The sequence below is a fragment of the Hirundo rustica genome, chromosome 10 (genome assembly GCF_015227805.2).
Source record: "Hirundo rustica isolate bHirRus1 chromosome 10, bHirRus1.pri.v3, whole genome shotgun sequence".
NCBI classification, from domain to species: domain Eukaryota; kingdom Metazoa; phylum Chordata; class Aves; order Passeriformes; family Hirundinidae; genus Hirundo; species Hirundo rustica.
The window spans coordinates 14,017,159-14,040,960 of NC_053459.1; the positions used below are offsets into that span (position 1 = coordinate 14,017,159).

The 23,802-nt window shown below is 36.6% G+C and overlaps 1 protein-coding gene across 4 annotated transcripts in view; it reads right to left on the bottom strand.

The window, feature by feature from the left end:
- Window positions 1-23,802, bottom strand: part of OPA1 (OPA1 mitochondrial dynamin like GTPase) — a 48,524-nt gene that overhangs the window by 14,426 nt on the left and 10,296 nt on the right. For all 4 annotated transcript variants that reach the window (XM_040073739.2, XM_040073737.2, XM_040073738.2 and 1 more), the window contains 22 exons: window positions 19,704-19,757; window positions 18,571-18,675; window positions 17,599-17,685; window positions 16,607-16,720; window positions 16,200-16,280; window positions 15,732-15,806; window positions 15,333-15,404; window positions 15,092-15,191; window positions 14,466-14,596; window positions 13,876-13,948; window positions 13,712-13,784; window positions 12,834-12,949; window positions 12,168-12,232; window positions 11,497-11,573; window positions 11,103-11,268; window positions 10,440-10,592; window positions 9,716-9,824; window positions 9,010-9,089; window positions 7,746-7,886; window positions 6,305-6,421; window positions 4,949-5,042; window positions 4,539-4,649 (listed from right to left, as the gene is read on the bottom strand). In XM_040073739.2, coding sequence (XP_039929673.1) covers window positions 4,539-4,649; window positions 4,949-5,042; window positions 6,305-6,421; window positions 7,746-7,886; window positions 9,010-9,089; window positions 9,716-9,824; window positions 10,440-10,592; window positions 11,103-11,268; window positions 11,497-11,573; window positions 12,168-12,232; window positions 12,834-12,949; window positions 13,712-13,784; window positions 13,876-13,948; window positions 14,466-14,596; window positions 15,092-15,191; window positions 15,333-15,404; window positions 15,732-15,806; window positions 16,200-16,280; window positions 16,607-16,720; window positions 17,599-17,685; window positions 18,571-18,675; window positions 19,704-19,757 — 2,194 coding nt within the window. The remainder of the gene's footprint in view (window positions 1-4,538; window positions 4,650-4,948; window positions 5,043-6,304; window positions 6,422-7,745; window positions 7,887-9,009; window positions 9,090-9,715; window positions 9,825-10,439; window positions 10,593-11,102; window positions 11,269-11,496; window positions 11,574-12,167; window positions 12,233-12,833; window positions 12,950-13,711; window positions 13,785-13,875; window positions 13,949-14,465; window positions 14,597-15,091; window positions 15,192-15,332; window positions 15,405-15,731; window positions 15,807-16,199; window positions 16,281-16,606; window positions 16,721-17,598; window positions 17,686-18,570; window positions 18,676-19,703; window positions 19,758-23,802) is intronic.

Sequence of the window (23,802 nt, forward strand, 5' to 3'; positions counted from 1 at the left end):
AAAAAAAAAGCAAGTGGAAAAGACTTGTGTAGAGCTGCACACACTTGTGTGTAACAGCTGCAGGAATTTGAAGGGACTGACTTGCCACCATTGGATTTTCTCTCCAACTCAAAGCAGTGCTTTAAAGCCTGCAATACAAACAGGGTAGTCTTACCAAGAGGCTTTCCTGTGAAATTCTACTTTTAAAAATTAATGTTTATCACTGTACATTTAGCTCCTTCTATCCCATTTTATTTCTTATGGAACACAGCATATTTAAGATAGTGATGTAGTTAAGCAAATATTTAGTTGTGTGGAATATAAATTTCAAATCAAAGTATTTTGTCCTTCAGCAATGAGCACAATCAAGATGCAGGCAGCTATTGGAAAGTAAACGTAATTCCTCCTATTACTGGTGAAGTTATCCAAATCAGGGCTGTGTTCTGCAAATGGCAGAGAACTTTGGTGAAGAACTTCCACAAAAATAATGCCCCAGAGTTGTGAGGGAGGTTGTGAACAACTGCATTAAAACAGGTGAATATCTATCTGCTGAATAAGCCTACAGTACCCAGTTGGACATGTAAGAGACAGATAGCAAATTACTCTTGTTTCTGAACCCTCATAATAAAATACAATAAACATATCTCAACTATACCTAAAGCTTTAAAACATGACAAGAAAAATATCATGGCTGTCACTTTTCACACAAGAACTTGGGAGTAGTAGCAGGTAGACCACTGCAGCATCAGCTCACTGTTCAGTAACAGGCAAAAGAGGAAAAAGACTGCAAGGAATTACTGTAAAAACACCAGGATAAAGCCCAGAAAGCATCATAACACAATCGTATAAATCCATAATGTAGATACATTTCAAGTATTTTGCGCAAGGTCTGCTCTTTCACCTCAAAAAGGGTTTAGTGGAACTAAATAAAGAGGAAAAGAGTGGCAAGGCTGATTGAAACCAAGAAACAATGTCCATGCGAAGAGCAGCTACACCACGAGAACTTTTCAAGTCAGAAAAAAGAACATCAAGTGCAGGTAGCATACACATCTGTGAAGTCATGAATGGCAAAAAAATGAATAGAAAAAGATTACTGAGTGTTTTTCCCAGTGCAAGAACTAAGGAGAACCAAATGAAACTGGCAGGTGGCTCAGAAACAAACAAAAGGAAGTACTTTTTCTCACAGTGTGTAGTTGAACCCTGGAACTAATTGCCACAGGATGTTGCAGATGCCAAAGTTTACATGAGTTCAAAAAGCAATTAGAGAAATTCACAGGAGGAAAAAAAAAAAAGCATGAATGCCTATTAATCACAAAGATATTACCTCAGGATTAGGAAATCTTGGAACCACAGATTGTGGGCTGCTGTGGGAGCATAACAGGCAAGTACTACTGTATGCTTATGCTGTTCCCACGCCTGCTCACCACCAGGGTCAGGACACTGGGATACATCAACCACAGGTGTATCTTTCAGTACAAGCACTCTTATAGAGTCATTGCATTTTAGGACATTTTTGAAGTCAATTTTCCCAATTCAGCTGTTAATATTCTCCTCTGCCCTTTTTGCACCTTATGATCCTTTCTTCCAAAAGGACTCTAATCCTAGAGCATCTTTACTTCCATAAACTTAGTAGCATTCACTGGTACAAGTATCATGATAACATTTATGTTAAGGAGTACATTTACATTACATTTAAAGCATATTTCTGAAGAAAAAGCAACCTTCAGTACATTAGAAAATTAATAATTTGTTTCAAAGATCTGTTTACACTCTTTGAAATACCTAGAATACACCTTGAGATATGAACAGTGAGAAGCAGCAAGATTCAGGGCATAAATGTCATATTTGTAAAGAATATTCGTATATAGGATTAAAGTACCGTTCAAGGCTGTAGAACACAGACAACAAAACCCACTGAAGTAAGTTTTGAGTCCTGTGTGAGCTCTCATCATGAGACTTGGTCACCCATGTTAGTAATAGCCATTAACCAGTATCCTGAATAAACAATAAAACACTTTCAGTGCTTCACCATTAAAAGACTGATATAACAGCAGTGAGACAGTGTTCCCATATAATCAGCATCAAGAGGAGGCATCCCAACCTCAGGTATATAAATAATTTACATTTGCAAGTAGAGTTTCTAATCAGGAAGTGAATCCCAGCCTCATATATACAAATTTAGGCTGAAAAATAGACTGGTTATTTGTAACCACCAGAAGAATGACATCCTGGAACACATTTTCAGTGTCAATAGTGAGCCCTAACAAGTAACTGATTTGAAGACAGAGCTCAAGATATTCGAATCAGCTGGGTTATATAAACACAGCTGCATGGAATAGAGAGACTGGACTTTGTGATTCAGGACACCACTTCCCTTCCTAATTAAAATACCAACACTTAATGAATGTGTGCCACAGGAGTCAGGATTTTTTCCTTTAGGACAGTCCTGAACTTTAAGTGCTACAAGAAGGAAATCACCGAGTTCAATGCTCTATGTTATCAAAATCTGTCTCAGGGGTATAAAAAAACCAACTTCTGCACCTTAGAAAAGCATTCTATTTACCAAGGGAAAGGCAAAGAAACCCCCTTTTCCTGTCATATTCCCATAAACATCACTTAGCAATAAAAGCATGCAGAAAGAACACAGCTGATCTGAGTACAGAGGTAAGCAGCAGTAGTTTTTAAAATCCTCCCACAGGTACAATAAAGCAGAACATGTCATCATGCATTGTTTTGTATTGAGTAACAATTATTTCTTTAGAATAATGTGTGTGGGATCTGTGACCTCCCGAATTTAAAGAAATACAGTGCAGTGACATGTTTTTGCTACACAGTAATTTATGAAATGCAAGCTACACGCTTGAAGCATTTATACCAGTGCACTGACACCTCAGGTTATGAACACACACAGGCTGCTCCTACAGGTCTAGGCTTAGTTTACAAAATAATGACCTCAGCTGCCACTGCTTTGAAATGGGAGCCTGTTACTGAGGCTGGGGAAAAGCAAAGTTGCCAATGCAAAAATTCGAAGTCAATTTCAGTGCAAAATTAAGACACAGCTAATTTAAACATCATGGGCATGTTAGGGTTTTTAAGTTCTGTTTTAAAACATGGAATACTTGAAGATAAATCAAAATCACCAAGGTTCACTCTATACCAGTGTTTGCACAGGAAAAAATACCCCCAATAATCAGCATCCAGCTTCAGAGCAATAAAGCAACCAGCACTGCTTGAAAAGGAGAACTTCCTCAATAAAAGTCTGATTTCTACTATGCAGCTACCGCTCATTTTACATCAACATTTATATAGAGAGGAGAACCTCTTATGCTGCAAAACACATTCTACCTACACTAAAAGTATGTTCATGTAAAGGTTGATACAGGATTTCAAAAGCAACACAGGATGTTTGGAGAAAATTACGTACCTATCACAAAAATTAAACAGTCATAGCACCTGTTTCAGAGATCAGTCAAGAAAACCTAGACAATTTGCCCTAGATCACCAAAGCTCCTACTCACAATTCCAAAATGTTGTCATATTTTATAAAGGACAGCAAATACAATTCACTAGGATTTCAATAACAATACTTCCAATAAGACAGTATTTTCAGTGTAGCCAAACCAGTACTATTAAAAATAAATTGTTAGATTTTGAGTTTATTGTAAGCAAAACATTTAATTTATATTACATTTTGGATGTAAAAAAATGAAAAATATGATTCGTACTTAGGTAACTAACAGCTATTGCAGCCTTCTCTGTCCCACTGAACCCTGGATATAAGAACTTTCCTAATTACAAGAAGAAACACTGATCACAAAATCTGTTTATTCTGAATTAAATATCCCAAGTCGTATTTTAAGACAAAAAATAGTTTCTACATCAAACACAAAATAGAGGTCTAAGAAAAATGGTCACCTGTGATGTGAACATGCAGGTATTTATGTAACTACAGGAACTTCATTTATCAGTAGCTTTTTTTTCTTTTCCCTTTTGCACAGCACTGTTTTTTCCCGTCCCAGACCAGGTGCACAGCTGGGGTTTAGGTGGAAATCTCACAGAACAGCAGAATGCTGCCAGAAAGACAATGGTATGTGTGCAAGACAAGGCCCATCAGCTGAAAGTCAGTCTAAACCCTACTGGATGTGCAGGCAGACAACAGGAAACAACCTCAACCTGGACTGTCACCTTAAAAAGCTTCACTGTGTAAAATCTTATTATATTAATCATAAAACCCTAATGGTTTTTGAGCACTTTTTGAGTTACCCAAAGCAACTGTAATCCCTCTGGAAGGGGATTCTTACTTTAAAGAGTACTCTGTTTTAACTACATTTTTTCAATGTATTTATTTAAGTGAAATTACTTCTAGTGTAAATTATATTATCACACTATACTACCCAGAGAATCAGTAAGATCTGACCATATTTAAGAAAAAATCTTTATGATATTAAATAAATACCAGCACACCAACAACCCACATCACACTGAATATTCTTAGGGACAGTGGTCAGAATTTGCTTCATTTCAAGTTCATTCCAAAACACTGTAGAGCGGCTACTTACTGAGATCCTCTGCAAGCTGAACTCTCTTGCCAGTTAGGAGCATCACCTTTTTTTCATTGTCTTCAGCAAAATCTTCAAGCACTTCCTTCACATTCTTCTCCAAGCGCCTTACTGAACAACAAAGCAACGAAAAAAAAGTGAGTGGCAATACTTTTGCAACTCCAGTGACAAAATTCTGGGAAGGTCTGTTGGAGACACAGTATATGTTACCATACTTATTAATCTGATGGGTAAAAAGGCAAACTTCTGAACACAGACGCCCCTTCTTTGGGCCTTTTAAGAATGGAAATTCTTTGAGAAAGATTTTTAAATTTCAAAGGGTATTTTCTCTCTCAGCAAAACTATTATTGGATGACTTTTTTAGTAGGAGATAATTTTTGTTTCAAACCCTTCCACTGCCTGAGCCTTACCTTCAGTGTTAGTGAGCTGCTGCCTCAGGGTGTTTGCTGTAATTGCCAGCATTCGCTGTATTCGCCAGAAGAGGACGATGTCATTACATTCGAGCTGGAATGACAGAACCTGTGGTGTCAGACCTCTGATGTCCAGTGAACATCCTACACCCACAAGAATGTCTCTTTACACTTTTAGCAGCAACTCTAACCTCATATCCAGATCTCCACAAAAATCCCACAGAATTACTGGTGTAGGTAACAAGGAAACACATTAAAAATACTTCACGAGAACCACATCAGCCTTATTCAACGCACTGCATCACCTTCCTGTCTGCTGTTTTCAACAGAAGAGCTGTATCATGGGAAACCATGGAATAACAATTGGCACACACTTGATGCAGGCTGGGGAGTGTAACCTAATGCTCACGGGAACACCACTGCTGGTAGCAAATATACTGAGAGACAACAGCTGTGCTCCAGGCTGTGACTCCCTGCATGACAAATGCTTCTGAAGACAGGGCTGGGCCAAGGGCTGTATTTGTTAACAACAGAAGAGTTTCTACACCTGCAAGGATGGTAGGAGGGAGCGTTAAGTTCACATCAGGACACCTTAAAAAAGACAGTAACTTGATTAGGAGCTTAAGTTTCATGAAGAGGCAGCTCTCCACATGGTGATCTCATTCTCCCTTATCTCTTACAGGCAAAGGTGTTTCTAAACTAACAAAGATTTCCGGCTTCATGGCTCATTAAGAGAAAAACAAAGTGAGGAGCTCTGCCTTTCCAGCAATTTCCCTTTGATTTAAAATATAATGGTAAGAAAATAAAGTATTCTTTGTGTGACTTGAAGAATACTGTCATTTATTGAACAAGCTTGGGTTCACAAAACTGCAAAGTTATTTATAAAGACCTGGTTGGAAACTCCATAGCTGTTATTTTTTTTTTTTCCCATTGAACACACACGGTCCTAAGCGCTAACTATAAATATTTACTGACCACAGTTTTCCTATAAATCCATAGGGATGCTTTCTGAATTTTTTTGTATAAGTGAAGTAAGTAATTATCAATGGGAAAGCAGGAGAAATGGCTATCAACAACATATCAACAGCTGTACACAAGTGGTTTTAACCATGCATTTTGGATACACATTGATTAGAAACAGATGTTTAGGTCATGGCTGATACCTAGTGGTCATTTTACATAATTGCCACCAGCATGGCATTTTATCTATTACAAGCCTTGTGTAAAATGTATCTGAGATCACCAGTTATCTGGTCAGGCTACTTTGAAGTATTTTTAGAATTTTTTTTTCAACTGAAATAGAAATATTAAGGCAAAACACCAGTGTAGATGAAGAACATCTGTTCTTCAATTTACCTCCGAGTCCACAAAATGCCTCTGATAATAATAGAAGCCTCTTCGACACAGATTGCAGTGGTTCAAAGCAGACTTCAGGAAGTATCTTCTATAAATTTGGTGCCATGTGTCTTTAATCTAGGAAAAGAATATTTAAATTTGACTAAATAAATAAATACATGCACTCACTATCGTGCTTAGATTAATGACTGCATTTAATTTTAAAATGTAACTCCAAATTCCACTGTTGCTATCATGTAACATACGTCTAAATATTTCTTAGCAATTTGTCTGCAACTGGGACGTGATTAATGTGCTAGTTACACTTGGCAAACACTACAGATGACTTGTCAATTTAAAAACCTACTCTTCCATGCACATGGCTGAATGCTTAAAATTCTGTCTGCAGCCAAAACACGTTTAAATTAAATACTACAAAACATTCTTTATATTAACACTGAGAACACATTTTTGAGTTGTACCCATTAATTTACCAATTAAACCAGATTAAAGCGTAGAGAAATATTTAATGGGTCTTACGTAAACAAACATTTATAACTTTTCTTGATTAGGCTTATTATGTTTCGATTCTTCAAAATTACATATGTGTATCAAGATGCCTCTCTGGAAAATCCATAAAACATAATTAGGAAAACCAGTTGCTTAGCTAGAAAAAAACCTCAGTCTGCACTCAGCCACCTCATGCAGAGGATGTGGATCACTACTGTGACCTTTATAAAAAATGGTAAGTGCTGTACAAGAAAGGAGTAGCAGACAGTATAAAAACTCCTCTTCCTAGAAGAAGTGCATGTATTAGTGTGCAAAGGTAGCCAAAGTTACTGCAGAAAATAAACCACTGCGATAGGAAATCTACATCTCTTACTTATTAATGTCTGAATTCTCATTTATTTAAAATCTCACATTTAATTAGATAAGAGGTCTAATTACCCTTAAGGGACTTTCACTGCAATAAGATATACCATTTTCCAGAACATTACAAATGTAAAATAGAATCCCTTGGGACACTCTAAAAAAATCCTGCCTTTTTCTAAGTATTTTTTTAAAAAAATCTGTCTCTTCATTGTACCAATGAACTGCAAACTTCACATACAAACACACTGAAAGCTTTAGGATAGTATGTTTTTACTGTAACTTGCTCACAATGGCCTTGATTACACCTGAACAAAAATTTCTAACAAGCTTTGTTACAACCTAGGCAAGACAATCTGCTCAGCAGATTCTGATTCCAGTCTAAACTGACAGATTCCAAAGTGCTGTACAGCCTTTGTCTGCCAGCCAACAGAAGTGTGTGAATCGCGTGCAAGCAGTCACTTAGTGATTTCTTTGGAAACATCTGCATTACAAACTCAGGATTCAGATGGAGTCCTTTCTTTGCCATCTAGAAAACACTCAAGTGTTCACAGGGGGCTTCCATGTGTCTTGTTAAAATTCTGGATCTCACCAGACATGGATCCACTGCTACTCCTCTTGCTTCCAGATTCTTCCTGACAGTCGTCACTTCATCATTTGCCAGATAAGCTGGATGATCTTCATTGCACTTGATTAATTTCTCAAGTTCATTTTTTGTTTCATTACGAATATTCTAGGATAGGAATGATTAGTTGGAATTTATTGTTAGAGACTCAGAGATCATCAGCACCTCCTCAATAAACACTCTTATTTGCTTAATAAGCAAGGGCTGAAAAAACCTTTGACGCTATTAACTGTTACTTTTAAGTTACTTCAAAAGGAATTTATGCAAAGATGCATCAAATACAGCATTTTTAATGGATGATTCACTGTCAATTTATTTTTTTTTTCCTTTTCATTATACACAGAAATACAGAATAAGAATAGAAGGGTGGGAAAAAACCCTGTAGGTATTAGACCCCTTTCCCCTACATGCATATCTGCTAGCAGGGTTCACCACTTGTGACACTGATGAGAATTGTAATTTTTGCCTATTAGCTAGCAGGAACTTTCCATGGATTCATACCCTTAAGCTGCTGTTCATAAAAGTCAATTAATACGGGCTGAAGTCACTACCTTGCTCCAATAGCTGGCTGCAAATAGCCGACTGTAAAATTCCTTTCTCTGAAACAATTACCTCTTACCCTATCCTTTTAAATTCTGCTTACTTCTTTAAAGTATGAATCAGTTAGAGAAAGATCTAGAAAAATTAATATAAAAAGCCCATCATCTCTGGGCATCCAGCAAAAGGTGCAATTACAATTCAAAGGAAATTTCCAAAACGTATGAGCAAATGAAAGGAGATGTTATGAATATGGCCAATCAGGAGATACAGCTGTGACTGATGTGCGTGATAACGCTACCGCATACTAATTGAATAGAGTGCGACAGGAAACTGCATGTGACTTCTGTTTACAAGGCAGGCATGAAAAGTATAGAAGAGAATAGCCCAGTTTCCACCTGCTTCCACTGATTTCTTTCTACTGCAAGAACTTCAACACACAGGTCAATGACATAATAGCAAAGACGTAATTCAGCTGAAAAATGGAAAGTAGTTTCAAAGTCACTCTGTAGATGGAGCATGGAAAAAGTATACTAAATTCTCCATACTGTTTAAAGAAATGACAAGTGAGATTTTTTTGTAGCCATCTAAATAGTGTGAAGACAATTGGTAGTTTAGAAAATTTATTGAGTAATTATCAAAGTTTCCAAAAGGTAACAAACTATAAATTCTTTACAATTTTTTTTCCTTTTACCTGTTCTTTGGTGCGGCCTACCCAGTACAACCATCTTTTTTTCCAGCCTGGACCCACCATATCTTCAATAACAGATTCAGCTGAAAAAGGAGGTATGATAGTATCAAACAAAAAATATGCAACCAGCCAAATTTATACTTTCAAAATTAGGTACATGAACAAGAATGAACATTTTGTGTTGAAGAACATAAAATACACCACATTGAGTTCCATCAGGTGTTTTTCACTTCAAACAATGATTGATGTGTTTCACTAAAGTTTTAAAATGACTTCCAACCAACAGATACTTCAAGTACATAAAACCCATATCTCTCTACTGAGACCCCCCACCCCCTTCTGGTTTCCAAAGCATGCATTTAAAGACCCCTCAAATCTTACTTTGGCTGCAACTTGCACCAAAACTGATAATGCTAGAAACCATAAACAGAGCAACCGTTTTCCATGGATTTATCCTGTTCTCCCACACGTGCATTTAGACCATTTTTTGACTCTACAGATCTCTACTGCTTCTCATTCAGCTGCCTCATTTGAAGAGCAAGAGCGTGAGAGGCTGTACTTTACTAAATATTTCTATCAGTATCAGTACCATTGCAAGCAGTCATCACTGTGTCAGTTGGGCTGATACAAAGGCTGCACTTCAGTGAACTAGATCAAGACTGGCTCAGATTAATAAGGGAAGAAGAGTGGAATACATGACACCACTCACTGTCTTTGAGCCGACTCTGGAGCGTCTCTTCCATGAAATGAATGGCTGCATCCCACTGCTGTTTATCAGATATTGACCGATCTTCTAAAGCATTGTGCTGGATCACCCGCTGCAACACAGAACGTCACTTCAGTACACAGTAAATCATTTATTCAGGGTTTAGTTAATAACCCATTCCTAGTATTCTTTTCAATTTTTTAATGTCTGCTGAGATTATATTGGACATACATAAGATATTCAAGAGGCACCTTTCAAAGCACTGCCAAAATTATTTCCGTGTGCCTCTAATTCTTTTCTACAGCCTGCATAAAGAATGGAAAAAAAAAAGGCAAAAGATACTAAATCCCTCTGGATTACAGAATCTATAAAGATGGAAATGGAATTATGTTATTTTATGTGGCTACACTGAACAGAATAAATAAGCTGATGCTAAGCAATTCTCGCCAGGCTGCCCTTGCACAGCCAGTGGGTTATGGAGGATGATCATGAATCAAGCAAAACAGTTTTATTAGATACTATTTAGGGCAATAACTAATAGAAGAAAATAATGAAATTAATTGAGAAACACTGAATTAAAACACTACCTAGAAAAGGTGAGACAGACACAACAACAGTCATTTTGTGATTATAGAATGACTGTAAAAGACTGCAAAAGAATGCAAAAATACTGATTATTCGACTGGAATAAAAACACTTCAATGCAAAAAAACCCACTACATTATACCAGGCTATCCTCTGCTCTCTCATTCCATTTATGTCGCTTAAAAGTTTCTTCTTTGACAGCTTGCTTCAGTTTATCAAAGATATCATCATGCTCTTTTCCTTTTTTCTCTGTCATGAAACGAGAAAATTCTTCTTGCAAAGTCTCCCATGCCACCTGGAAAGTTACGAAACAATTCCTCCTGAAATGGACCATTATACCATGCACCAGCTGATAAAGGCACATTTATTACAATTCTTCCAAGTATGAAAATCTGAAGACTTTAAGAAAAAAACATGCAAGCATAAATCACTGACTTTTCCTTTGCTGCCTTATCCAGTACTAATAAAAGCAACAATAAACTTTGCTTCACTGTATTGTAGTAAGCAGAATCCCGTTAAATTTGCATAAAACTATTAAATGTGAAAATACCTACTTGAGGGGTTTGTTAATCTTGCAAAATTAGGTTTTTTTTTCTTTCATAGGCAAAATTCACCAAAAGAGCAAAATACAATGTTTTTGCTCCACATGGTTCCAGGACATCAAGATTGTGCCAGCCTTTTCTGCCATATAAGCTAGTTAAAAGAACTGCAGTCAGCTATTCAAACATCACCTTCCTTCTCTGGAGTTATGCTTTCATTTTAAATTGTAATTTTTTTTTTTAAATCTAAATAACTAAGTTCTCACCTCTACTGCTTTATTAGGGAGTTGCTTATCAGTCCACTGCTTCAGTTTGATGTCCACAGTGGTGTTAAATGTCCCTGAGTTTGCAGTCTGTGCTGCTGGCAGGTATATGTTCTCAATCACATGAGTAGATACCCTTTCCCATAAAGTTTTCTCAAGCACCTCCTCCCTAAAATGAGAGTTGTAACACATGTGATGGTTTCCAGTACTCAAGTGATGAATAGGTGCACATTCAATTTGTTAGGAACACAGAGAACAAGGCTACAGATCACAGGAATACAACACATTGTCCAAGAAAAACAGTTTCTTGCTTATATTTGAAAATGTTGTTTACTATAACTCTATTTTAAAGGCAAACTTCTCCTAATAAATTTAAAAACAGAAAAAATTACCATACCAGTGCTTTGGTGTTACTTGAGTCAAACTTATGACTTCATCAAGAATCTCATTCTTTGCTTTCTCAAACAGTTCATTCTGTGCAAAAGGAAATAATAAGAGTAAGTATAGTTTGATCATGTTTCCATAAAAAAGATTAAAAAATCCAAAACCTTTTCCTTAAGGCCTTTAAGCCCCAAATGATACCTCCTGGTCATGCTCTGAACAATGTGTGTGCATATCATCAGCTAACCCTGGTTTACCATACATCCTCCCCCCTAACCTCTTGCATGCCTTTGTCCAGGCATGGCATTTCAATATTCAGGATCTCTATAAAAGAATTAGAAAGTGAGATCCCGGTTTTTTTGTTACTCTGTTTGAAAGACCAGGGAATGTAACTTCTCTTTGCCAGTTCTATCATGATCACAAAGAAACACTGATCTAGCCCAGGGGGCAAGTTAGGTCAGGTAGCTGTACGCTAGAAGAGTGAAGTACTGAAGTGCTGAAGTACCACAATTTTGAAGAACAGCATTTCCTTCCCCTACAGTCATTTACACCATCCTAACATTTTGAAATGTCAGTACTTTAGGTTAACCTTAAGAAACCTTTACAAATGAAATTAAAAGCCATAAATTTTAATTCATAATCTTCAACCCTTTGTAGCACACCAACGAAAGCAGTAGTGTGATTTACCCTGTCAAGCTCTCGCAACCGGGGGTAATTGTTCTTCCATTCCGTCTCAAGATTGAAACGTGTGGCTGCAAAAATCAGAAACAGGGCCTTATTTTTTTGAGTTGTCCACATGCACCTCGTGACTGCCTTAGAAGTTCAGCAGGTCTTAAAATTGCCACGAATCTTGTTTATGAAAAATTCTCCAAGAACTTTAAGTGTGTCTGCAAATGAGCAGAATTTTTTTCTGTCTATGCCAAGATACTCCGTCTACAAATTGCAGAATTAACGCATTAAAAAAGCATGTCATTCCGTTTCCAGCTCTGCACATGTCAGCCCTGCTCTGGCTGACCAGACAGTACCTTTATCCAGGAAGCTATTTCAAACATCTTAATCCAGTGGAAGAACTGTGTTTTGCCTACAAAAAAACCCCCAACTTGATTTTTGTTCTTCATACTTATTTGCTCCTTTGGTTTTAGAGCAAACAGTACTTTGCAAAATAAATTGCTATTTTAGTTTTTTTTCTAAAAATTACCTGGGGCAATTATCAATTAATGGAAAATGCTGATCATATAACATGTATGAAACAATTGCCCAAGCGTGCTGGCAGAACAGTATAATATGCACATAAAAGAAATGACTGTTTAACAGGAAGTTGCTATTTCCCTCGCTTTTTGAGTATATGCTTACCTTTAAAAGCATCTGCTTGCTGCTCCACAGACTCTCTCACCATTTTCCAAAAGCAGTCTGACACAGCAAGACTTAAGTTCTTGGTTGTTACCTGATGTGCTTTCAGCATACTTGTCCTGTAAAGAAAGACAGCTAGAGGAAGTTCTTGGCACACCCATGCTTCTAGGCCCCCATTTTCTCCTCTCTAGAATAAAGCTTTGCTTCTCAGAGCAGAAAATAACATGTAACTGTGCACCTAACCCAAATTCCAGTCTCCTCCTCTGATCTACTCAGCATCGATCATCAAGCAAGGGGAAAAGGGCCCCACAACAAAACACAGTAACAAAAAACCCCACCCTAAATAAATTTTTATTCTAGAGGTTGCAGTGCAGGTACTACAATCCCAAAGATCATGTACTGTACTCTCCTAAGGAATACCAGCCTGTGAAATCGAAACTCCACTCAGTGAGCTTCCTCAAGAACAACAAACTAACCTTTTGAATACAACACGGTCACACCAAGACAACTGATGTTTAGAAGCACTAAAACTCACTTCTGGGCTGGATTCGCTCCTCTCAGCTCTAAGTGCTTAGACACAGGCTGAAACTTAGTTCTCATAGAGCCAATGGAGATGGAGAGACATACAAACCTTGGGAGAGTGGCCCAGAACTGCAGTGGACTCAACTGCTGGCTGAAGATGCCTGTCTGTCTCCACTGACTTACAGCAAGCATTAGGAAACCAGGATAAATTGGTCACCTCAACATGATACTTAATTTAAGCATACTAAATCTCAATTAGTGTCTCAATTGCAATCCTTTTACATTCAGCAAGAAAAACTGATGCTAGCATTAACCAACACGGGCTCATTTTTAATAGAAGGAATAAAATAGCAACATACTTTAACAGCTTTGAATTTTGAAAAAATTCCTCTTCATATTCTTTAATGGATTCAATGCTTTCACTGCTGTTTCCTGCAGAAAGGAAAGAGTGCTGCAACAGTTCCATTTAGACAGCTTTCTGGGCTACCAAGGACAAAATAAGCAGAACTAGAGCTCTCTTTACCTTTTCCAGTAACAACTGCAAAATAACCCAAAGCTTTCATTGGGAAGAGTTTCCCTTCAATAATTTGCTGGATCTATGAAAATAAAGGATTAAAAATAAGTAATTAACTTTGCACAGAGACATTCCTTCCTTCAGCACAGTTTTAAGGCCAGATCTAGTCATATCTATGCATAGACTACAGCAGGAAATAGTTTGTCGTGGGACTATGAGTTCTACTGAGATTGAAAACAAAACAAATGAAAAAAATAAAGGCATAAATCTGATAAGGCATAACACAGCAGAACAAAATCACAGCAAAAGTATCTATCCCAGAACATCCTTAAGCCTTTTTGGGAAATGGAACTTGCTCAGGTCACGTGCATGAAAAGAATCAGTATTACAGAAGCTGAGACTGAAGTCACAAAGCTGATCAAAAGCAAGGCCTGAGATTAAAACAACAACCACCAAAAAAACCCCATCATACTTAATACAGAAATAAGCACTGAAAACCATCTAGAACAGGCAGGTGAGGTCCAATATCTGACAGCACCTCAAATATTTTACCATGTGTGACTTCAGCCAGCACAACGTGAAAAAGTGTTTCAACTCACCCTGTTTGGACTAGCCACATTTTTCTCTGCAAGATCAACCTTAGTCAACACAAATATTGTCCTTTTTCCTTGGGGATCCATTTGGCTGACTAAGTCTGTGACAATACTGCGTTCTGCATCCACTGACCCATCTAAAATAAATACAAAGTTTATTTTAGCGGCTATGTAATCTAACACACAGTAGCCATCAAGTAAGTTTCCTGTTACAAATTTAACCCAGTAGATAAACATAGTGGAAAAATTTCTTTGTTCCCAGAATCAAAACAAACCAGTTTGTTGTAGTTCTGTAAGCTTTGAGGAAGTACCAGCTCACTCAAAATATTCAACATTATATTATACTCAATATAATTGCATGCTACCTCCAAAAACACTTTTGTGGAAAACTTCAATTTTATTATTACCACCATTTTTCTTTAATGCTAAGAAAAAATCTACGCAAAAAGTTGCTTTTTGCCATAGATTTTGCAGATTGCCATAACAGACAAATAAACAGACATCCCACATCATGCTGTTTTGCACACTACACAAATTATCACAAAAGGAAAAATACCATCAGAACAGACTCCTGAGTAACATAAGAACCATGATTAAAAATATAAATTGATAATTGTTTAGACTCTTAGTACCTTGAATACAGAGGATGATGGCATTAGGATTCTGCATGTAGGCCCTGCTGATGCTAAAGATTGTTTCCTTTGTATCTGGAGCCATACCTGAAGTCACAGTCTTTAATATGCATATGGAGATAAATTTTTGAAGAAAAACAAAGAAAAAAAAGATGTTAAAAAAATCCCCAACTGCTAATGTTCTCACAAGTAACACTACCTGATTTCCATGTGTTCATTTTTTAAATTACTGCATACTTACACTAATGACTCCAGGTAAATCAACCAATACCATTCTCTGCAAACCAGGACCTTTCACATTTAAGGAAATGGTCTGTGAAATAAAATCAGAATTAGAGGTTTATACACCACCTACTTTGAGTGTAGTTACACAGACAAACACACATACATAAAACTATATGAACACACACACCTATGTTTTAATCAGTAACAAGCTGTCATTTTAAACAGAAACTGCAACTTTTAATGCAAGTAATTGTTGTATAAAACTGATTTTAACTGTTTTTAAGTCCAAACACACTTTGTATACTGCAAAATACAAAGTATATGCACACTGGATTCACCAGTCTCCCAGCTGAAGAATACTTACAAAACATATCCACGTACAGATATTTGCCATTAAATATTTGACAAGGCTTACCTCAGTGCTAACAGTGCACCCTTCTTTCACACTATTTCTCATTCTGATTTCTATTTCATTTCTCAAAGCTGCAAGCTGTTACAAGAAAAGCAAAATATCAAACACAAAACTTTGTAACTGTGAAAGATGAAAAATTACCCACACTGAAAGATACTTTTATTCAGGGATGAAGATCTCAGTTTATAAGCATTATTTCAAATGCAAGTTTAGTAAGTTTGGTAAAATGGGGAGGGCACTAAACAACAGAGTGACTTCATGCTTCAAAAAGTGTCTTGGCACAGGGAGCACTCTACATTTTATCCGTTTCAGTACCAGCTGAAGAGATAATTTAATAACTAATACAATGCCTTGCCCCACTAAACATCTTTCACTCTAATTAAACAGGGGCTTAAGAGATCACAGAGACACAAAATTATTTAGAGAATTAATAGAAGTCTCATTAACTTCTAGTCACTTTATTATACTTACATCCTCCTCTTTGGTCAGATCAAACTCCCGAGAGCTGTCTTTAAATAAAGCCACGTGGTGGGGACCTTCACTAAGGGTTACCTAAATGTTAAAAGCTTTAATGAGAAAGTATAGCAAATCCAACACAAAGAAACATGAAACTTACATAGCATATGTACACTTCCCCCAGTAGAAACACAATTTTATGTAATGCTTATTCAGCACAACATTACTAAATGGTATTGCTACTACTCAGACAGTACACATGGATCACACACAGACCTGCAGAGCTTTCGTCATTGGCTGAAACAACTCCTTTGCTTAGAGGCCATTTTATAAACCTGTATACACATATGCTTCAATCAAGGTCATAATCAGAAGGAGAACAATAGAGATAATGCTGATTCAGAGCTGATGATGTTTCTTACCTTGACAGGGGAACGTGTCATCATCTCCCCAGATCCTCGAGGGAATATGCGAGCCTGGGCGATCATTTCTAACACGCTGGTTTTTCCTGCACTTTGGTCTCCAACCACCACCACCTTAAGTGAATGTTTAAACAGCCATTGGCTTTTGGAAGGACATTTTGGAAGTTCAGACAAAAGCTGACTAGGAACACATGACTCTGTATCAACACCAGCTGTATTCTGCTTGATAATAAATGCAATGGTTTAAAGATGGAATCTTTGAAGAAATATTAGCTTGTAGTCAAGCAAAAAATTGATCTGTGCTTAAGACAGCACAGTCCACAAAGCACCCTGGCAGGGCACCTAATGAAGAGAGGAAGGGCTTGTTGCTCTCATGGCACGCAGCTCTTCTCTTCTTGCACAAAATCCTTTCAGCAGGCAAAACATCTCATCTGGTAGATCTACTACTCATCTGGTAGATGCTGCATTTGCCTGGAAAGAGCTGAATCCTAAGCTTCTCCATCTTAGCAGCTTCCTACATGCTACAGGTGGTGGTGAAAGCAGGAAGCATTCCTGGCTCACTCCTACAGCAGCAGTCAGGCTAATCTCTTCCCAAGCACCCCCACAACAGCAGCACTGCTGTGGGGAGATGGACAGGGCCCCTTTACTCACTCACCCCCAAGTCACACACACTGGGAAACAACAACCACTTTACAAAGCTGAGGAGAATGCGGTGCACGGACCAAAACCATTTAAAATGAAAAGCTGAGCACAGCAGTAGTAACTGAATCTAGACGGGGTTTATCTAAGAGCCAAAACAGGCTTAGCTGGGTTAAACTGGTTATTTTCAAAATTATTGCTTTAAAAATAAAATACATGTCTTAAGCAAAAAGGTGGGGTTACAAGAAAATAGCCTGGCAATAACTCTGGATTGTTCTGGAATATAATTAAATGCTCTCTTTAATTGTAAAACTGGTGTTCAGTAAAAATCATTTAATTTGTTATCTACTTACTCGAGGTAGGTGATCTTGAGTGTTGTAACTGGCATCATAATCAGACAGGATGTCAAGTACTTCAGAATACATATCAATCAAGGACTTCTAAAATAAAAGTATATAGAGAAAACACAGCTAAACCAGAGAACAAAGGTTTCAGACTACTTCTTCTGTAAACTTGTGTAAAAAAGTTTTTCCTTTCTCACGATGGTTTGAAACCACAGCTGTCTATACAGCAGATCTTTGTTCTATGAAATACAATACCAAGTAAAGTCACTCCCTGACTCCTGTGGATGAAGGAGGAAAGTGAGAGCTCCTATGTACAGCATAAGAGAACCGAGTGCAAACTTCACAGCTTTCAAGTTACGCTAAATTGAGTTTCTTCCATTAAGCATCTAGATTTACTTAGTTTGATTAACAATAAACATTTACAAGGATCTAGAGTTATGAATCTTATTTTGCACAAGTAAGATTCATCTTTCAGTTACCAGAGAAAAGAGCAAGATCCACATTGGTTAACAAATGACACAGAGAAACAGAAAACATCAATTTTTAGAATACTCAGGATGTTGGCAGACAAAACAAAAGCCAAATGATGTTCCCTGACCTCATAACTTACTACTACCAAACTCAGTGAGACCCATGTCAAAGCACAAAAGTATCAGACTGTGTGTTCAAGAAGAGTTGGAAGCAAGATTATCAGAAAATACAGAGAATCTACATGAAAAAACCAAGCCGCATTTCCCAAACACTTAGGTAAATTATTTAGTTAGACATGGTAACTCCTTTGTTTTGTCAACTGAAGCCACTTCCAAAAGTTACACGGTTAAAAAATAAAGGAGGTATAGAAGTCTTGAAGACTCAAAAAATTAACAGAGGGATCTTTAAACTAATGTTAGAAGTTTATATATGAATCAACAAATGGAATTTAGAATAGCATAATGGAAAACATGGCATAATCATATTTCAATGCGATTTTGTAACACATACCTTTAACTTCCTCTGATGAATTCCCTTGTCATCTCTTTGCAGCACCAATTTTCTTAATTCTTTATTCTCCTTCTCTAATCGCTCAAGCATTCTTTGGTATTTAAGCTACAAAAATAGTACAAATGTATTCGTTAATTATGGACATAGTAGATTCCCATGAGCAAAGTTCTACATATCAAAAACTTATAATCCTTCAGGCAGGTCTTTCAAAAATATAGAAACCTTTGTGATCACCAGTTATTAGGAATACGAGGTCACCAAGAGAATAGTGTTAGAATTACTTTTTTTTGCAATGCAACTCCTTTGCTTCAAAACTTTTTATAGGACCACACTGTTCAAACCTCAGGACACAAAGATCAATCTTTAAGCATCTTATGTATCATTTTCAAAGAAGCTACACATACAGAATCAGATAGAAATCTGTGTCAGTGGGAACTGGCCATTCAATCAAAATGGAGCTTGAATATAAATATGCAAGCCTCATTTAGACCTTTCCTTCAGCATAAAACCTCAGATCGAGACACAACTGTACCAGCCTACCCCTGTTTAGGAGATTGCAACAGTACTCTGAAGATGAGAGATGCATAGAGTTTTGACATCTACTCTGAAAATGTTTTTCTACAACATTAAAAACAAATCAAATTTCACTATGTCCTTAAAAAAAAGGTAAGTAATAAATGCACTCAAAACTAGCAAACATATAACGAGGTTAGGAAAGCCCTTGTAAAACAATGCAGCTGAGCCAAAGAGACAATCAATTTAGAAGCCTGCAGAAAAAAGATCAATTGTACATTAACATGAACAAGTAAACCAGAACACTGACAAATATGACTAATGTGCATCATTCCTGAAAAAACCTAGCTTACAAATAACTAGTTTCTGCCTTGCTAATCAAGGAGAGATTAAAACTTGGTTGGAATGAGGTCATGCATCAGTAAGTCACTGTCAGAGAAGAACAGACTAGACGGATCTTTGGTCTGTGCCAACACAGGGGACTCTGCATTGATATATTTAGAGACTGAAAAAAGCACTGCATTTTTACCAAATATATTTCAGGTGTGCTTTTGTCTAGTAAATCTGAGTCAGCTGCACATAAATCACTACTTAAGGCATCAATAACTCAGAAAAGTCACCTGAGTGCGTAGAAGTTCCTCTTGAAGTTGATCGATCTTCTCTTTGTCAGAAACCTACAAAGAAAAATAATCATGGCTACCATCACTTGTTTAATTTAAGCACTCTAAGTAATCAAATTAAGAACTGAAAGCTTCATTCCACATAAGAAAAGTGACTTGACATGCATTTTACAGCCATTAAAATTCTTCACTTAGCATTTGAAATTTAAAGCTGATGGAAAGCCCCATCTGCAAGAGGAGGTTCACATCAGAGAATTGTCTGAATTTCAGTACATGCAAATGTTAAAATTAACCCTTCAAGACTTAACACTGGGAAAGTGGGCTTAAGGAAAAACAGCTCCATATGCTGCTGAGATTTCTGGCCACTGAACTAAATGTAGTTTTAGAGGTCAAATTCTCAGGATTTTGTATATTCATTTTCTGAATTAGCACCATCCTAATGTCATAAAATCACTGAACATTTGCTTGCTACAGAAAATACTTCTGGGTGAGTATTCACTATTTATGAATATTTTTATGCATTCTTATTTCATATTTGTTTGTCAGAATTCTAAATGTGCTGCACAACTTCATACATTTTAGATCATCAGGACAGTCGTGAAGGGTTATTTCAAAATAATTTAAATTACATTAGAACTGTAAAAATTAGGATATTATACTTCAAGAGATCTTGAGGTTCAGGGCATTAATCTCATAAGATCAAGCATTAAGAAACATTCTAAGCCAAATGTTCCTAAAACGTGTTCATCAAGTTGCAGTAAACAGTTGATTTAAACAATCCCCTTTTAGTAACACAAAGACAAAAAGCATAAATGGTGGAATACAAATTCTTATGAAGTAAATATTTACAAACAACAAAATCTAATAGTTGACTAATGAAATATTCAGCTTAAAAAAATTAAGAACCTAAACAATTACTGAGGGTGTCAATATTTAAATAAAGTTCACATGATTAAGCCCGTGTGACATTTACAACTCAAGCTGGCTTCAGATGAGAAAGAGCATATTATCTAATATGCAGAGGATAACTGTTACTTGACAGAAATTAATTTCATTACTAAAACTTTACAACAGTTGCTACAGACTAAACAAGAAAAATCCACAATTATTCATAGTGATCAATATCATTTAGCTGTAAAGCCCGAAGAATTGTGTCTGCACTTTATAGAAAGAAATCCAAGCTGACAATTCCACCTTATTCCAGTTATTTTCTTTCATAAAGAGCAAAGACAAAATGTTGTAAATTAACTCTTCATTGTTGTTAATTAGTTCAGTGGTAGCAAAAGTACATCAGAAACAGGGTTAGTTGAACAGAGGACTTGATGCATGTAGCCAAAAGGTGCTATGTGTAAATAAACAATTACATATACACACACCTCCAACACCTCAGAGATAGAAGGGGAAAATAAAACCAGGAAGGCAAAGAGAATGATGGGAAGAGCCAAAAGAAGAAAGAAAATTTAGGAAAGAAAAGGAAAACAAAGTGTTTTCATGTGCTGAAGACTTTCAAAGGAGATAACATTTTCCTGCTCTCTGCTCTTCTCAAAGGACTTGTGGCGCCATGATGCACCCCTGAAGCACTTCCCTACAGACAATGTCTGTGTGAGCTGATGCTTCTGTTCAACACAGAAAGCCAAAATATTGCACAGTCTCAAGCTGCAAGACCTGAAGCAAAGAATTATTTAGCACTAGGTGCTTAATTCTAAAAAGGATGTTAGGCAAGTTATGTCAAAACAAACAAACAGCTCTAGAATGATGTCATTGCCTCAGTGCTCGGTACAGGTGTGATTTCAATGTTAGTACATACAGTATTTTGAATATGTGGTCCATAATATTCCTAGAAATTTTTAAGTTGCCAATAAAAGCTAAAGCATCGATTTGAAGTACTAACAGTCACATAAGACTGATCTCCAATTTCTATCCCCCTTCCCCCAAAAAATCAACTATTAAAGTATGTTTATACAGGCACATGAGTATTTGTTTAATCTAGTTAAATATGGTTTGTAACTCAAGATTCACCCCTTTCCCCATTGCCACTCTAAACAATTATGAGAAAAGAATACTGGAGATTTATTTTTAATCAAGGGCCCTTGCACCGAGCTATCTGTTCACTAAGATGTCCAAAAGCTCATTATAGAGTTACAAATTTTGCACAGCAGTTGCCTTCCAACAGCCTTTGTCGCATATTGCATAAAATAATTATGTGTATCTGAAAATCCAGTACCTTTGAAACCACAGTTTTTGTTCTTGCACGTTCTCTAACTTGACTAATTTTAAATTGATTATGTGCAGAACTACAATGACTTCCAATAATTTAAATGAAAATATCAATGCCCAGACAAAAGGCATTCAAGCAGCAATGGACAGCACAGCTGTACCAGACTAAATAATTTTACTATCGACAGGCGGCCCAAAAAAATCAACAGGAGAGGATTAAATTTTTGTTTTTAATATCTTCTCTTGATTGTGAGATGGTTTTTACTGTTACTCAATTTACAACTGCAGTAGATTTAATACTGAGTAAATAAATTAAAATGGAAAAATATGCAAGTAAAATGGGCAACCAAACTTTCAAGAACAGAAATAAAATAGTCACGTCTTCCTACAGACATGCAAGCAAGCCAGCTCAGTTAAAAAATAAAAAAGGTTAGTTTATGCCCTGCCAGAAGGGCCTGCAATGACTTAATGACAGCCCAAATTTGTTCTTCCAAAAGAGAACGTGGATCAGTGATTGAATTCTTTGACCCATACCCTCATATCAAGGTATTAAACAAAATAGTTTACCATCACTTTCAAATTGATTCAAACATAAAGGTTAGCGTGACAAACAAGACTCATTCCTCGCCATAAAGCATGTATGCCAAATAGCACACTGAATGCTAAGTGAAAACTTTCTGTACGCAAAGGAAGGTAGACCTCCAATCCTCTGAAAACACAGTACCTGACATGGAGGGCAGGATAACATTTACAAAGATAGCCCTTGCAGTTTCTTCACAGCTTGGGAATTGTGGAATTAGTTACAAAAATTACTAACAAAGCAGACTCTCAATCAGAAACAAAGGTAGTATCAAGCTCGTTTTTCTTCCTGATTGTGTTTATTAGGCTGGTAAATTTTTATGTACCAAATATTGTGTTGTTTTTCCAGCAAATTTTACAAGTTAATACATTTTATTATTACTTCAGTCTACTATTCCATACTCCAGCTCTCTCAATAAACTGTATACAATCTGACAAGTGAGTTTGTAACTCTAAACCATATAAAATAATATGGCAAGAAAGTAAAACACTGAAGTACTACTATACTTTCTGAGAACACTGATTTTCCTCTGTTGATGGATTAAAAAGCATGACAATTACAGCTATGCAAATATATCTAAAAGTTTCATTCATATTTAGAGCATTCCTCTTTCTGTGGGATTTATCTTCAGATCAAGTTCTGTATTCAGGGCTCAATTCCAAAGCTGTGGAAAAGCAGGACCGATCAGAAGGCTTTTAAGGAGGCACAAAAGCAGCTAACAAAGCAATGTGGTCAAGAATTACAGATTGCAACAGATCAGACAACCAAAATATCTCAATTTAAGAGGAATTTCCAACCAGCCATATAATAATTAATGAAATGATCAGAACTTAAATAAGGAAAGAGAACTGCAGCTGTTCAACAAGCACAACAAATCAGTAAACATTCTTCTTTAAGATGGAAAACAGACAAGGGACTACCACTGATGAATATACAGTAGATACTGTTATTACCAGCAGTATTCAATTGTCTGTGCCAAATTATTACTAAAGAGCTGCTGTCATTTTCAGATTGACAACAGTATAAAGCAGGGGAGAAAAGTTTCCAGAGATATATTCCCTGTAAATAGCTACACTCTTACATGACAGAGCGACCATAAACAAGCAACACTACTTTAAATAACAGTTTTATAGAGGCAGAGATAGTACAATTTCAAAGTAACACAAAATACCTGTTTTGCTTTTAACATCATGCTTTAAACGCAACTTGGTTAAACTGAAACAGGACTACACATCTGTAGTGAAGTTGGCCAATTATTCGTGTCCACAATTTAATTAGTTAGACTTTGCTAGCTCAAATGCA